A 14,035-nucleotide genomic window follows, 5' to 3' on the forward strand; every position below is an offset into this window, starting at 1 on the left:
GGCATGCACTGTGGATGCGATACTCCCTGGTGTGGATAAACGTCCGCACGAGTGAGTACTAGATATCCGCAGTACTATCCAGAAAATTAGACCAATTCGTATATACCAACACCAAGGCTAAAATGTGGTTCGGATTCCACTATAAACTGTAGGTCCCTTAGTTGCCATTAGCTGTATGGGCTATTAATTAACAGCTGTGTCTAAGGAATAAGTCGGCCTTAGTCACCAACAAGACTACAAGATCGCGCCACTCATCCTACACTCTCCATTCATACTTGGCTTTAAATACCTACTTTGTATGGTCGCCATTTCATTGAAAAGTATTTAAGTGTTAAGTTGGACATCATGCTAGTTCATAAAGAGCTGGCATTTAATTTAGCTTGGTTACAATTAGGCATATTCAACACAAATCTATATATATAAAAGGCAAAGCCCTCACTGACTGACTCACTCACTCACTCACTCACTCATCACTAATTCTCCCACTTCCCATTTACCTAGGAGGCTGAAATTTGGTACACTGATTCTTTAGGCATTAAATAGGCAAACTAAGTTGTTTTTATTCTGATCGGACTCTCGGGCTCCGCCCCAGTGGCTCTGGAGTTTCCCATGTTAACCATATGAGTACTCATATTTAAATGGAATTAATGAATCTTAACAACAGCTGTTTCAATTAAACAAGTTTGTTCTATTCTATGATGTTCAATAGCATTTTAAGTTACAACGATTACCAACAGGGTGCAGCACTATTATTTCTTTTACATTTATGACAACAGCTAATTTGCAACCAAAAGGTGAGTGAGCGCAGCGAATGAACTTCAACCTGGAGGCGAGTTAGCGTAGCGAACGAGCTAACCTGAAGGCAAGTGAGCGCAGCGAACGAGCTCCAACCTAAAAGTGAGTGAGCGTAGTGAACGAACTTCAACCAGGACGTGATTGAGCCATGCAAACGAGCTCACTTATGAAGTTAAACGGGGCAAAGCCCGCGGGTACAGCTAGTTAGTAATAAACATCATGACACTCTTATCAGTGATTCAATACAACTCAGTTAATTTTTATTCTTACTGATGAAAATGAGATGTCTACTTCAATAGTCAAACACTCACCAGATCATCGGAGACCTGCTCCATGTAGAGATGAGTAGAGTTGTGGATCTGCAGCCGAGTGTAACCATAGTCCGAGGATCTGAAGGCTGACCACTCCCGAGGATTCTTGATAAAAGGGTCTACCTTTTCATCACACCCCTGTAAACAAACCGTAGGGGTACAATAGCCTACTTGAAAACGGAAACATAGTAACTTTTGTAATCAAGTTAAAATTTTAGTAACCTTCATTACATTTGTTTTTTATCAGATATATTTAGCGAGTTAGTGTCTCATTCGGTATCGTGATAAGACTACCAATAAATGGCAGCGATGCCATGAGTTGTACCTGGCGTTGCCATTAAACTTGACTCATTAAATTAAATTGATTTTAAATTTGATTCCGTTTCAGTGGAAAAATGAACTGGTCTCAACCAGTTCATTTTTCCACTGAAACGGCTCACCCCTTGCTTTGCTGGACAGGTTGTATGCATATGCCTGGGCAAATACAAAGAGGTCCCCTACCTCTTAAAAAATAATTCAACGCAGAGATAACAATACATATTGTTATGGTTTTTTTGTTTGGCTCACTCAGGTAAATAAAGGTGATTCTAGGTACTGCCAATTGGGAAAACTAATTTGTTACCAATAAGGGCATATTAGATTTAATTTGTTTTCTATGGCGCTGACATACCAGGATGTGTATTTTATGGTGATAAAGAGTGGAGGATGAGTGTTGAATGAAATTATAGTAGTGATGGTCAAGTCTCGAAATTTCGGGAAATTTTCGGGAAATTTTAAATCTTGTTACACGAGACGAGATTTCTTTTTGGCCGAGATTTTTATTGAGACAAGAATAAAAAATAAAAAAGCCTGCAGAAAGTCAATTCAATACCCGCAATACAGGAGCGTGTTGTAGTTGCGTTGCCTTTGCGAAGGCGTTCTTATTTAATTAATTCTTTAAATGTAAATATTACTTTAATTATTTTAATACATGGTGTCTACTAAACCTGGTTTGAAAAATTCAAGGAGTTTTCCAGGAGAATTCAAGACAAATTCCTGAATTTTAAGAGCTACTATCGGAACCCGTTCAACTAATCGCAACCCGCTAATAATAATTTATTATTACTATTATGATTATTTTAATTTAAAACAAAACTTTTCCAAAGAAAATATTTTATACAACATAATAAAACAGTATAACTAGTAGGTAAGGCGACACCAGCTATCATCTCCTGCGATCGTGGGAATACCGGTGAGCATATCTTGCAGTCTCGTCAACACAGGCAATCGATCGCGGCAAAATAGGTTTGCATATTTTATGATTTCAGCGACACCGATAATCGTCTCCCGCGATCGTGGCAATACCCGTGAGCATATCCTGTGGTTTCGGCGACACCGATAATCGTCTCCCGCGATCGTGCCAATACCCGTGACCATATCTCGCGGTTTCGGCAACACCGATAATCGTCTCCCACGATCGTGCCAATACCCGTGACCATATCTCGCGGTTTCGGCAACACCGATAATCGTCCCCCGCGATCGTGGCAATACCCGTGAGCATATCCTGTGGTTTCGGCAACACCGATAATCGTCTCCCACGATCGCGGCAATACCCGTGAGCATATCCTGCGGTTTCGGCGACACCGATAATCGTCTCCCACGATCGCGGCAATACCCGTGAGCATATCCTGCGGTTTCGGCAACACCGATAATCGTCTCCCGCGATCGCGGCAATACCCGTGAGCATATCCTGCGGTTTCGGCGACACCGATAATCGTCTCCCGCGATCGTGCCAATACCCGTGACCATATCTCGCGGTTTCGGCAACACCGATAATCGTCTCCCACGATCGTGCCAATACCCGTGACCATATCTCGCGGTTTCGGCGACACCGATAATCGTCTCCCACGATCGCGGCAATACCCGTGAGAATATCTTGCGGTTTCGGCGACACCGATTATCGTCTCCCGCGATCGTGCCAATACCCGTGACCATATCTCGCGGTTTCGGCAACACCGAAAATCGTCTCCCACGATCGCGGCAATACCCGTGAGACTATCTTGCGGTATCGGCGACACCGATAATCGTCTCCCGCGATCATGCCAATACCCGTGACCATATCTCGCGGTTTCGGCAACACCGATAATCGTCTCCCACGATCGCGGCAATACCCGTGAGCATATCCTGCGGTTTCGGCGACACCGCTAATCGTCTCCCGCGATCGTGCCAATACCCGTGAGGATATCTTGCCGTTTCGGCGACACCGATAATTGTCTCCCGCGATTTCGGCAACAAAAGCGGCAGTGTTTGGTTAGCCGACGATTCCGATGACCGGGCTGTGGATTCCCGGAGGTTTGGGTGGATTCCTGGAGTTTTCCAGGACATTTCAAGGTAAGATACAATTCCCGGAGTTTTCCCGGTTTTCCCGAATTTCCCGGAGAGTAGACACCATGTAATAATATTACTTAATAACATTTGAGAAGTTTTGGTTAAGTGTAAGCAGTGTGAGGAATGTTTTATTACTATAAAAAGTCAAAACAAGTAACTATTTCATAAAAATTAATATTGCTTTTATTTTATGAATTATTTTGTTTTAGGATAAGTTGAACTCTATCCTAACTGATATCACTATATTTCCTAATCGTAGTCATTTTTAATAAGTTAGGGGTGATTAATAAAAATATGTTATGCTGATGTTTTTTATTAAAAGATTGTAAATATTCTTGCCTATTATCATTATTTTTGTATTTAAACAGTCATCTAACAATGTTACAAAATCAGGTAAAAATTTTGAACGTGCATTTCCCTTTGTGTATGAGAAGGGAAATCCCGTCTCGATCTCGTCTCAAAATCTTATGAGAAATAAAAAATCTCGTCTCGTCTCGTCTCGAACTACAAATCCAATCTCGTTCATCCCTAAATTATAGCTTTGTTACCAACTGGTAATTTAACCAGAACCATTATCAAAAATAAACGGTAAGCCCCAATAATAGCAGAGCATCACGCAAATTTCAAAGAAGGATATTCACAGGGGTCACTGACATATTAAAACAAGCGGTACTCATCTTTCTTGCGTAGTTGGCAAAAGTATTATATGTCAGAATTTACTAGAGGCAGAGGGTGGCTGATAGTTACTGTAATTATTTACTTTTTTACTGCAGATATACTTACAGCAGAGCCGGTGATTATGTGCACAGGAGCCCCAGGATTAGTGTAAGGATGTTCCCAGCTACCATTGTACACCTTGTGATTATACACAGGCCACAGCCGCTCATAAGAGTGTTCATGAGCCCAGATCTCCAGGTCCACTCCGTACTTCACAAACAGATCTTCAAGGCCAAACCTGTAGAAATTATCACAGTGATTTTCATTACGCTTCAAACAGATTCCCCACTCAAGCATGGACCTTGAATTCATGTTTAGTCAGTTATTTTGTCATATTTACATATTTTTGTGATGTTAAAAAGAGTTTAGCAGCTGGTAACAGGCAGAATCTTGAATCATGGCAGCATCACAGCACTTAAGAGCCAATCTCATGAATAAATATGTAGTATTAAACAGAGAGGCAGTTTTTAAAAAAAAAAATTTTCTAGACACTTAACAAAAATGTTTTTTGACCTAGGGGTTGCGGCATTATCACTTAGATAAAAATCCATTGGTGATTTGGCAGGATTTGAACCCGGGACCTCAGGGACTGCAGTCCCACGCTCTAACCACTAGACCAGCTTGCTCCCCAAGGTGGAAAGGCAGTAGCAACACAACCAATGGCACTGTGAGCTGAAATGTGGTTCCAATTCCAGACCAAGTTACAAAATGAATAAAAATAAAGCTAAAATAAAATTAAATTAAATTAATAAAAACTAGCTTCAAAATTAAAACCCATACATTTTGGAAACTCGTATTCTTCTTCTTTTGGCAGGATTTTTGTAAATTCATCATTTTTATGAGGCCGTGGAACTTTACACATATTTTGGAATATTAAAGCAAGATCGGAAGGTATCTGACAAGTTTTTGTGACTGAAAAGGGTAGAAATGATTTGATATGAAATGTAGGTATCATTATTGAATTGAAAGTCATACAGTATAGGGAATCAACAAAAAATGTTTTGATACCACTAGTATTAAAATTTTTAATGAAATTCCAATTCTCAATTTCAAAAAATTGGAATTGGCCCTTCCTATTCCTTTTTTTTAATTTTACTGTGAAATTCTTGACTTAAAATCAGGGTTTTCCGTTGAAATTTTGGGAATTGAATTGAAAGTCATACAGTAAAGGTGATCAATAAGAATTTCTTTTATATACTGGTATTAACAGCTTCAATGGCATTCCAATTATCAATTTACCAGGAATTGGAAATAGCGAATTGTTTCTTTTTTTGCTTAAATTTGAAATTCATGGCTTAAATCAGGGTTTCCCGTGGTTTAAAAGTCTATAGCTTTCTCATTTTAACCCTGCAAAGTAGGGATGGACGAGATTGGATTTTTAGTTCGAGACGAGACGAGATTTTTTATTTCTCATAAAATTTCGAGACGAGATCGAGACGGGATTTCCCTTCTCATGCACAACGGGAAATGCATGTTCAAAATTTTTACCTGATTTTGTAATATTGTTAGATGACTGTTTAAATACAAAAATAATGATAATAGGCAAGATTATTTACAATCTTTTATTAAAAAAAACATCAGCATAACATTTTTTTATTAATCACGCCTAACTTATTAAAAATGCCTACCATTAGGAAACATAGTGATAGCAGTTAGCATAGAGTTCAACTTATCCTAAAATAAAATAAATCATAAAATAAAAGCAATATTAATTTTTATAAAATAGTTACTTGTTTTGACTTTTTATAGTAATAAAACATTCCTCACACTTGCACGATGCTTACACTTAACAAAACTTCTCAAATGTTATTAAAGTAATATTATTAAAATAGTTATATAGTAATATTTACATTTTAAGAATTAATTAAATAAGAACGCCTTCGCAAAGGAAATGCAACACTACAACACGCTCCTGTATTGCGGGTATTGGATTGACTTTCTGCAGGCGTTTTTAATTTTTTTTTATTGTCTCGATAAAAATCTCGGGCAAAAAGAACTCTCGTCTCGTGTAACGAGATTTAAAATTTCCCGAAATTTCGAGACTTGACCATCCCTACTGCAAAGGTTTGAATGGGATTTGGGGCACACTAGAATCACACACAATGATCCCATCTGAGAATTTCAAAATATCCACCGTGGAAAGATGGGAAGGCTTGGCATGTTGACATAAATATGTTTCCATGGATACAATTTATTTAATTCATTCACTGACTCAATAAATGAATACAAGATGCAATTTTTCCTCCTGTAGAAATTATTTTGAAGAATAGTACAGACTCAAGAAAAAAGCTAAGTGTCTGCTCCATTCAAGAGGGTACAAAGTAGAGCAGTTTTGAAAGACGAAACCTCGGCAAAAAGCTTGGCAGAATTATTCAATTTTTGTCACTATTGAGCTTGCAGAGGATCAATATTGTAAGCAATGAAATAAGGGCAACTGGGAAAAAAGGAAGGTTGTAGAACACCAGATAAACAAAGACACGATGTTGCATTGCTTCAGAAAATCAAGAAGGATTCAAAGGATTGCTCAGGGTAAAGTGCTGACGGATCTTATATAGAAAAATGTTGGATGAACATGATGAAATGTTGGAGATGAATGAGACAATGGATGGGGATATGTAATATCTGGGAAACTTAGAGGAAGAAACTGAAGAATTCTACAGTAACATGTCAAAGGTAACACTGTGAGCCGATTAAAGATGAGTTGAGACAGAAAAGAGGAAAAGGAAAGAAGGCGTAACTACATTTTGAGTTATAACAGACTTTTGTTATAGTAGTAAGTGTGTAAAGGTATCGTGATAGGTATGTCAATTATCTAGTATTAAGTATCTATTGTACTTAGGATAATGATCTTATGTAAGTAGTAGTAGAAGTTATAATGTATTGCATTAATTGATACTAATCTGACCGAGTGAGGTAGCATCATAACAATGATGCTGCGCCACATTCGGGAGGTCTGACTATCAGGCCGACCATTCTGAGGCAAGTTTGTACGGTTTCTTTCCTCACTCAGGCGAATGCTGGAATGGTTCCCTCAAGGGCCGTACCCCGCCAGGCGGAATGGAAGACGGGATGTGGTCCTAATTTCGCTTGGTTTAACAAATCCCAAATAGGTGTGTTCTTTTATAAAATAATTTAATCACTAGAATAAAACTATTTTTTCACCATTGCTTTTTATTCTTCATGTTTTAAAATAGTCATAAGACTTTAACCCTCCAAGTGTCCATAGTTTAGGCCTTAATGTCCACCTATTTTTGGCGCATTTGCAAGGTTTTATTAAAACGGATCTGAGAAGCTTAAAACAATGTTAATTCTAATGTTCTATATACCATTTTGTTTGGAAAATCATGGGCTTCAATATTATATATAAAACATAAGGAACATTTTTTCAAAAAAAAAATTTTTAGGAAAAAAAAATATAATTTCGAAAATAAAAAAAAAAAATAAGTTCGCGCTCAATGAAATTGTATAAATTATAGGCCTACAAATATTTGAAAATAGCCACTTTGTTCTAAATTTTATGAGGATTACAAATATATAATAATATAAGGAAGTAGATTTGCAATTGCAAATAAATAAGTTATGGGCAAAAAACAGATTTCAGTACATAGCGTTTAGCTAAGAATGCATAGCCTAACCATAGCTAGGAATCTGGCTGATAATTTACATCAATATTACTACCTACTTCTTTAGGATCATCAACCAGCACTTCAAAACCACTTAAATCTTCTTATAATGCAACACGTATATCACTACTTTTGATTTTTAACACTAAAACAATGATAAACGTAATAAAACACATCAGTCATCGGTCCAAGGGTAACCTAGCTGTTTACAAATACACGCACGTCAGCTGTCTGCTACAATTACGATCGGCTCAGAGAACGTACAGCGCTGAGACAGACCTCTGGAGAAAGCTTAGAATATTACGGAAAGAACGATACCTAACTCGATCCAGTTCAATCCGATTCAGTCAGTCATAGAGCCTTCGCCGTAAACGATGTCTGCGTGTCGAAAAATCGACAAGTAACACTACACAAAGTGTGCTGCTTGTCGAATTTTCGTCAAGTAACACTGGGAGGGTTAAAAAAGTCAAAACAGAACATTCATATTTTGACATTGAGAAATGTTCTGCCTTTTTCCATGAAAAACTGAGCTTGTGGACATCAATCTAACACAGACCTCTTCACAATAGTTAAGAGTCCACTGTGACTTAATATAATCGACAATGAAGCAAACGTGTCAAGTACCTTTAAAGAAAGGTTACAGATTTTTCACTAGTAGATCCCATACAAAAAGCACTTAGGGATAGTCATTTTAGTAACTGACTCATAAGGAGGAGTCCTTATAACTAGGAAATGAACCCAAAAAACAATTTGAGCAACAAACCATTTGACGATTGGCAATCCTGAACGAACAAGAGATTCGTAGTTTAGGCAGTCGTCTCCGTCGTCATCAGAGCAGTACATGGGTCGATGGGCAAACGTGATGATCCATGGATGCTTAGCTCTGTTCTCTGGTTTTGTGGCTTCCTGAAAATTGAAAAAGGGTCTATTTTGATTTACCGGGCCAAAACAGTCTTAACATTTTGGTATCACCTCTGAAATATGTAGAAGGCTGACTAATTGTCTTCTGGTTCTAGTCACAAATGTATTTTTCACATTGCATAAATACCAACAGTAACGTAGAACAGACAACAAAGTCTGTTTAAATTGTGGTATAAACAAGTGTGGACAGTATATTTCATTCTTTTTTGATGGGTAACTTATACATCTGCATAATTGGTGTAGATATTGTGGACAGGAGGTGGATAGTTCTGTTGATTTTTTAGAAAGACTACTTATTTTTAGTGTTTACTATAAATTAGTGTTAAACAACTGCATCTATACCATCTGATGAGTTGCGGTAAGGCAGCTAGTTTCAACTCAAATACAAGCCATCCTCAGGCCAGTACTAAGATGTCTTCTTGCTTTATTCATCTAGACTAGAGTAATTTTCTAGACACAGCTTCCACCCCACCATGTCAATGTACGAGCTAATGGGAGAAAGTATGTGTCAGTTTGCTGATACAGTTTATTTTTTTATCCTTGATGTACATTTTCATACCTTCAAATCATTCTCCAACCACTCATATTGCAGAACCACCTGTTTGATGCCGTAACCTAGGAAGTAGTACACCTCTGTTGAAAACCCTATGAAGTGAGCCGGGCCTAAGTTGAAGCTGTAGAACAAGTTGTCTTTCGTGTTCGGCATTGAGAATCTGGAAGAGTAGTGACTGAAATTGCTGTAACAAGTAAAAGAAAAATGTCAGCGTATAACTGTAGTCTTACAAAAAATACTTCTCAACATAAGTTATGTTTTGGTTGTATGGTTAGTATAAGTTGTTCGCCAAAGACTGGATGACAGATTTAAAAGCAAGTGAATTCTCATCTCATAGCTATGACTCTATGACTCATTTTTATTCGGTACTGAAAAGGCATGTTCAGTTCCCAATAAGGAGTGCGCTCTTTCTAACGAAGACCGAACCAGACTTCACTTAAGAGTGATGAAGACTCTTTACTGAGTCACACTTTTAAAGCAGTAACTAATTACATTTGAATGTTTTGTTATGGTTTTAACACGTTCGCTGCGGGTTACCGCCCGGGCGGTAGCTCCGCGCTCTGCCACGCTGCGCCGCGCCGCCCGGGCGGTAATGTGCACCCACCAAACTTATTCCGTTTGAGTGCAGCCGCACTCCGGTGTAGGTCGGAGTATTTTTGTCCGTGCTTCGTGTATGACATTGGCAGTTTTGTGGTGCAATCCATTTGTAATTATCGTTACTCGTTCCGAAACTATACCTGGTGGATTTTGACTCACTCATTAGGTTTGTTAACTGTAATTTTATGCTATATTAATTTTGTTTTATTGTAAAATAATGGCATCTACTGTGAGTGTTTAGCAAACTACGTCGACTCTTGTCATAAAACAGGACATCACCACACGTTATTTGATATTCGTCATACCGAAATATGAAAGCCAATAGCCCGGCAATTGAGTTTGTTCGACGCTGCGGGCTGCGCCGCACTGGGGCTACGCCTGCCATTTGATGGGCTGCAGCGAACGTGTTAATTATGTAGATTTTTTATTGACACTAGTCATATATTTTGAAATCAATTCATAACTTGACTAGTGGTCTTCCAAAAAAAAATTTAGGAGGTTTTTTTGATAAACAGACAACATTAAGTAATCTCTGTTGAAGCCTGGTCAAGCTTATCGGCCTATTATTTGGCTGAGAGGGCAAATTCTGGTAAACAACTGTAAGCTAGTTCATTATACAACTGTAACAACATAATTATACAACCAAGTGATGATTTTGATAATTGTTACTATTTTAATGCTTTTATTAAAAAGATTTACTAATACTTTATCGTACAATTTTAAAAACTTTTTCAGTACTAATCCTAACAATCTACTTTAAAATATACCTATTTTTTATAGAAATACGGGAAAACATAAGTTTATAAAATAAAGACATATCAATACTGTTTTTATATTGGTAATATTTACCGATAGCAAACAAAACATATCTGCTTTCTGAAGGGTTTGTCTTAAGGCTGATTCGGGATGTTTTTGAAAAGTGATCAATTCAAGTTGAGCAGGAAACCTAAGAGAATTATAGTCCAAGGGCATATAGATTAATACTCGATCAAGATATCATGAATACAAAACTGATCTTTTGTCCTTTACTCCATTATACATCCACCGTGCAACAACATGAGCCATAAGCCAAGAATGCCAGTTTCAGCGACATTAGGGGTTTTAAATTATCAAACATAAAGAACTACAAAACATTTCTTACCATTTACTTTTTGTTTATGCTTATTTTTGGAAGAGACCTCTTTCTGTTGATCTCTGATTTCATCTCAAACCTTAAGCCTACCTGTTTGAAAATATGTAGCCAATGAATGATATTAGTCAGTGTCATAACGTACAAAAAAGAATATTTTAGCTGTGTTACCACGTCCGATATAAACTATTTTACATTGCACGTTGACCTAATCTCATCATGTCCAAAAGTACAGTAACTGCAAGAAAGTCTTTCTACAAGCTTTGGACATCATGGAATTGGTCGTTGTGCAACAGCAAACTTTATACTCTTTAAAACTTAGCAGTAGCACCACGTCCAAAGCTCCTGCATACGGATCAAGGTTAGATTAGGTTAGGTCAAATTGTATGTACTAAAGACGGTAAAATAGTAGTGTGCAGGCGCTCTTGGATGTCGTGGGCCACGCTGAGCTATTGGACGTCGTGAAACTGGCAGCGACTTTGGACATGGTGCAACTGCTACTTTTTTTTAAAATGTACAGTGGGCTGTTTCACGACAACCAATCCCATGACGTCCAAAGCTTGTAAAAGACTAGGTTAATTGCAATTACTGTATTTTTGGACATGAAGAGATTTGGACGTCATGCAACAGTCAAATATTTTTAATTGGACATTGAGAAACGGCTCAAAAATTACATTTTGGACGTCGTGACACTGACTTAAATCATTGCACGTTGTGGCACTTAGATGTCATGCAGTGCTTCTTAAGTACCAGGGTGGATTATTCCCCATTCAGGTAAGACTGCTGTACTGACAAAACCCCTTCAAATCTCTTGTGCTAAACGGAAGGTTGTGTTATACTTTCGTTCGTTTTGTTCATCCATAAACAATAACTGCAATCTACTCAGTTAAGTTAGCTGAACTATATCGCTTTATAAGGAACTCCTCGGCTATATACAAGCTTGACGTGTAAACTCCAGATAGTTTATAGCCAGATGTAGCGGACCGCTACAATAGCGCAAGTCACGTGACCACGATGCGCGCGCAGTCGACCCGGGTAGGCACGCGCAGCGAACCAAGAGACGAGTTCAGTGTAGTGTCGAGCGCCTGGAGCTGTACATCTGATCGGATAAGTAGACTGTAGCCTAAGATGTCTAGCTAATAGAAGTAGGGGTTGGGGAAAGGGTGTAGGTTGGGGCAAAAAGTAATTCAATCATGTAGTTTATTAGGTTCTCGAAGGGTCGTGGTCTGGCAATTAATATCGTAAATTAGAATTCACATTTGCTAAGTCTAGTAACCTTTTTCACGAATTAGAATAAGTCCATATATATATATTTCTCTGTTCATTATATTATAATTAGATACATTACGAACATAAAAGCTGGCTGTGATAGGCAGCTAAGGTAATATTGTGCACTTTGACGAGTTAGATTAATTCTTGCAATAGAGTTGGGTTACGACAGGAAATGTGGGTGATTTGGCAGTGGCTAGAGGAAGATATATAGGGCCCAGGTATCTTCATTTACACTCATACTACTCCACATCATCACATAGTGGTAGCAGAGCGTCAAGATCCGGCCAAAAATGCAATTTTAACAGAAATAGAATAGATTAAAACGTGTCTCAGACCAGCTAGGTGCTTTGTTCAGACAGGAAATCGACAGGTTACAGGTCGGCACCACGTGGCGGCCTGGAACGCACGAGCATGCATAGCTAGGCACGTCATGAAATGTGAATCAATATCATTCAATTTATTTTATTTCCAAGGAAAATTTAAAAATCAATTTTAATGAGAATGTTTTAATTTCAAAGTAGAATTAGGAGAACCTTGATGTTTTTTATTAATATTTTACCAAACCAAGTTGATAAATATGTTTAAATGCATTTATGTAATCACTCACGAGTTCGACATCAAGTCTGAAAGGCAGTAATTAAACTAAATATACCTCGACGACAGGCCGAATGAGTGTTTGATGAATATTTTTATTACCGAAAGCAAAATATTAGGAGTCAAAGTGCACATCAGTATAGTTTACAGGCCACGACCAAAAAATCAAAATTCAAAATTGGGGGGAATTTTAAATTCATTTGTATGTCACCTCCCCAACCCCAAAAAGTCATAAATATCCCCAAAAATTTTTATTTCATAATTTTTACAGCCGAAAGGGTACTGCAGTGAATTAATTAATGATTAAAATAGTATTTTAAAGCGTAGTCTGACATATTTTAGTTGTAACTCATCACCTTAATTTAAGTTGTGTTTAGAATTTAAGTTGTTCAGCAAAGTTTTGATATTTGAGGTGGGCTAGTGAAAGTTGAGAGTCCATGTCATTAATAGGCCAGACAGACTTAGAACAGAACTGGAATGTTAGATAACAGAAGTTCAAAGATAAAGCGACGATTTAAGGCCAGGTTTGTTATTTCCAAGCAAACATACACGATTTAAATATACATTACACACAGTTATTACAGGCTCATCTTAAACAAAAATACAAATAAATATATAAAATAAATATAAAAACAGAAAAACATTTAAAACGTAAAAAAAAAATATATAATAATAATAAATGTAAAAAAAAATGTACTACATAATCAAAAGAAAGCCAAGAGCCTGTTAACAACATTTGCTTGAGTAAATCGTCACTTCGCAACATTTCAGTCAATTTAGGCCGTTAATTGACAGTGTTGATTCCTTCTGAATCGAGCCAAAACCACAGAGTCAATTCATTGTTCACATTAACAAATTATTATCTTACATAAAATTTCATGTAATTTAGTACAACAATAACACAACAATCAGTACAGCAATAGATGTCAGACATAAAATGCATTACAGTTTTATATTTTACAGTTCACAAAGTTTCATTCACTCGCAGCGACCTTGAACATGCAGGCCCGACACTACAACCAAACAAAAGAATTCCGACATACCGACATGCCATTACCCTGCTACACTCTTTCGACCACCTTGATACCGTAATATGATACAAATTCAAATACTCGGCGATTCACTGACTAAACGTCTGGAATATTTTGTTAACCGA

The 14,035-nt window shown here is 37.5% G+C and overlaps 1 protein-coding gene across 2 annotated transcripts in view; it reads right to left on the minus strand.

Moving 5' to 3' along the window:
* Nucleotides 1–14,035, minus strand: part of LOC128988123 (acid phosphatase type 7) — a 30,548-nt gene that overhangs the window by 1,124 nt on the left and 15,389 nt on the right. For both annotated transcript variants that reach the window (XM_054409339.1, XM_054409340.1), the window contains exons 6-9: nt 9,294–9,471; nt 8,577–8,719; nt 4,257–4,428; nt 1,107–1,244 (exon numbers count right to left, since the gene is read on the minus strand). In XM_054409339.1, the coding sequence (XP_054265314.1) occupies nt 1,107–1,244; nt 4,257–4,428; nt 8,577–8,719; nt 9,294–9,471 (631 nt within the window). The remainder of the gene's footprint in view (nt 1–1,106; nt 1,245–4,256; nt 4,429–8,576; nt 8,720–9,293; nt 9,472–14,035) is intronic.

Source organism: Macrosteles quadrilineatus, unplaced genomic scaffold, assembly GCF_028750875.1.
Source record: "Macrosteles quadrilineatus isolate MER2022 unplaced genomic scaffold, UCM_ALF_1.0 Scaffold_2__2_contigs__length_208266976, whole genome shotgun sequence".
In the NCBI taxonomy this organism is placed as follows: domain Eukaryota; kingdom Metazoa; phylum Arthropoda; class Insecta; order Hemiptera; family Cicadellidae; genus Macrosteles; species Macrosteles quadrilineatus.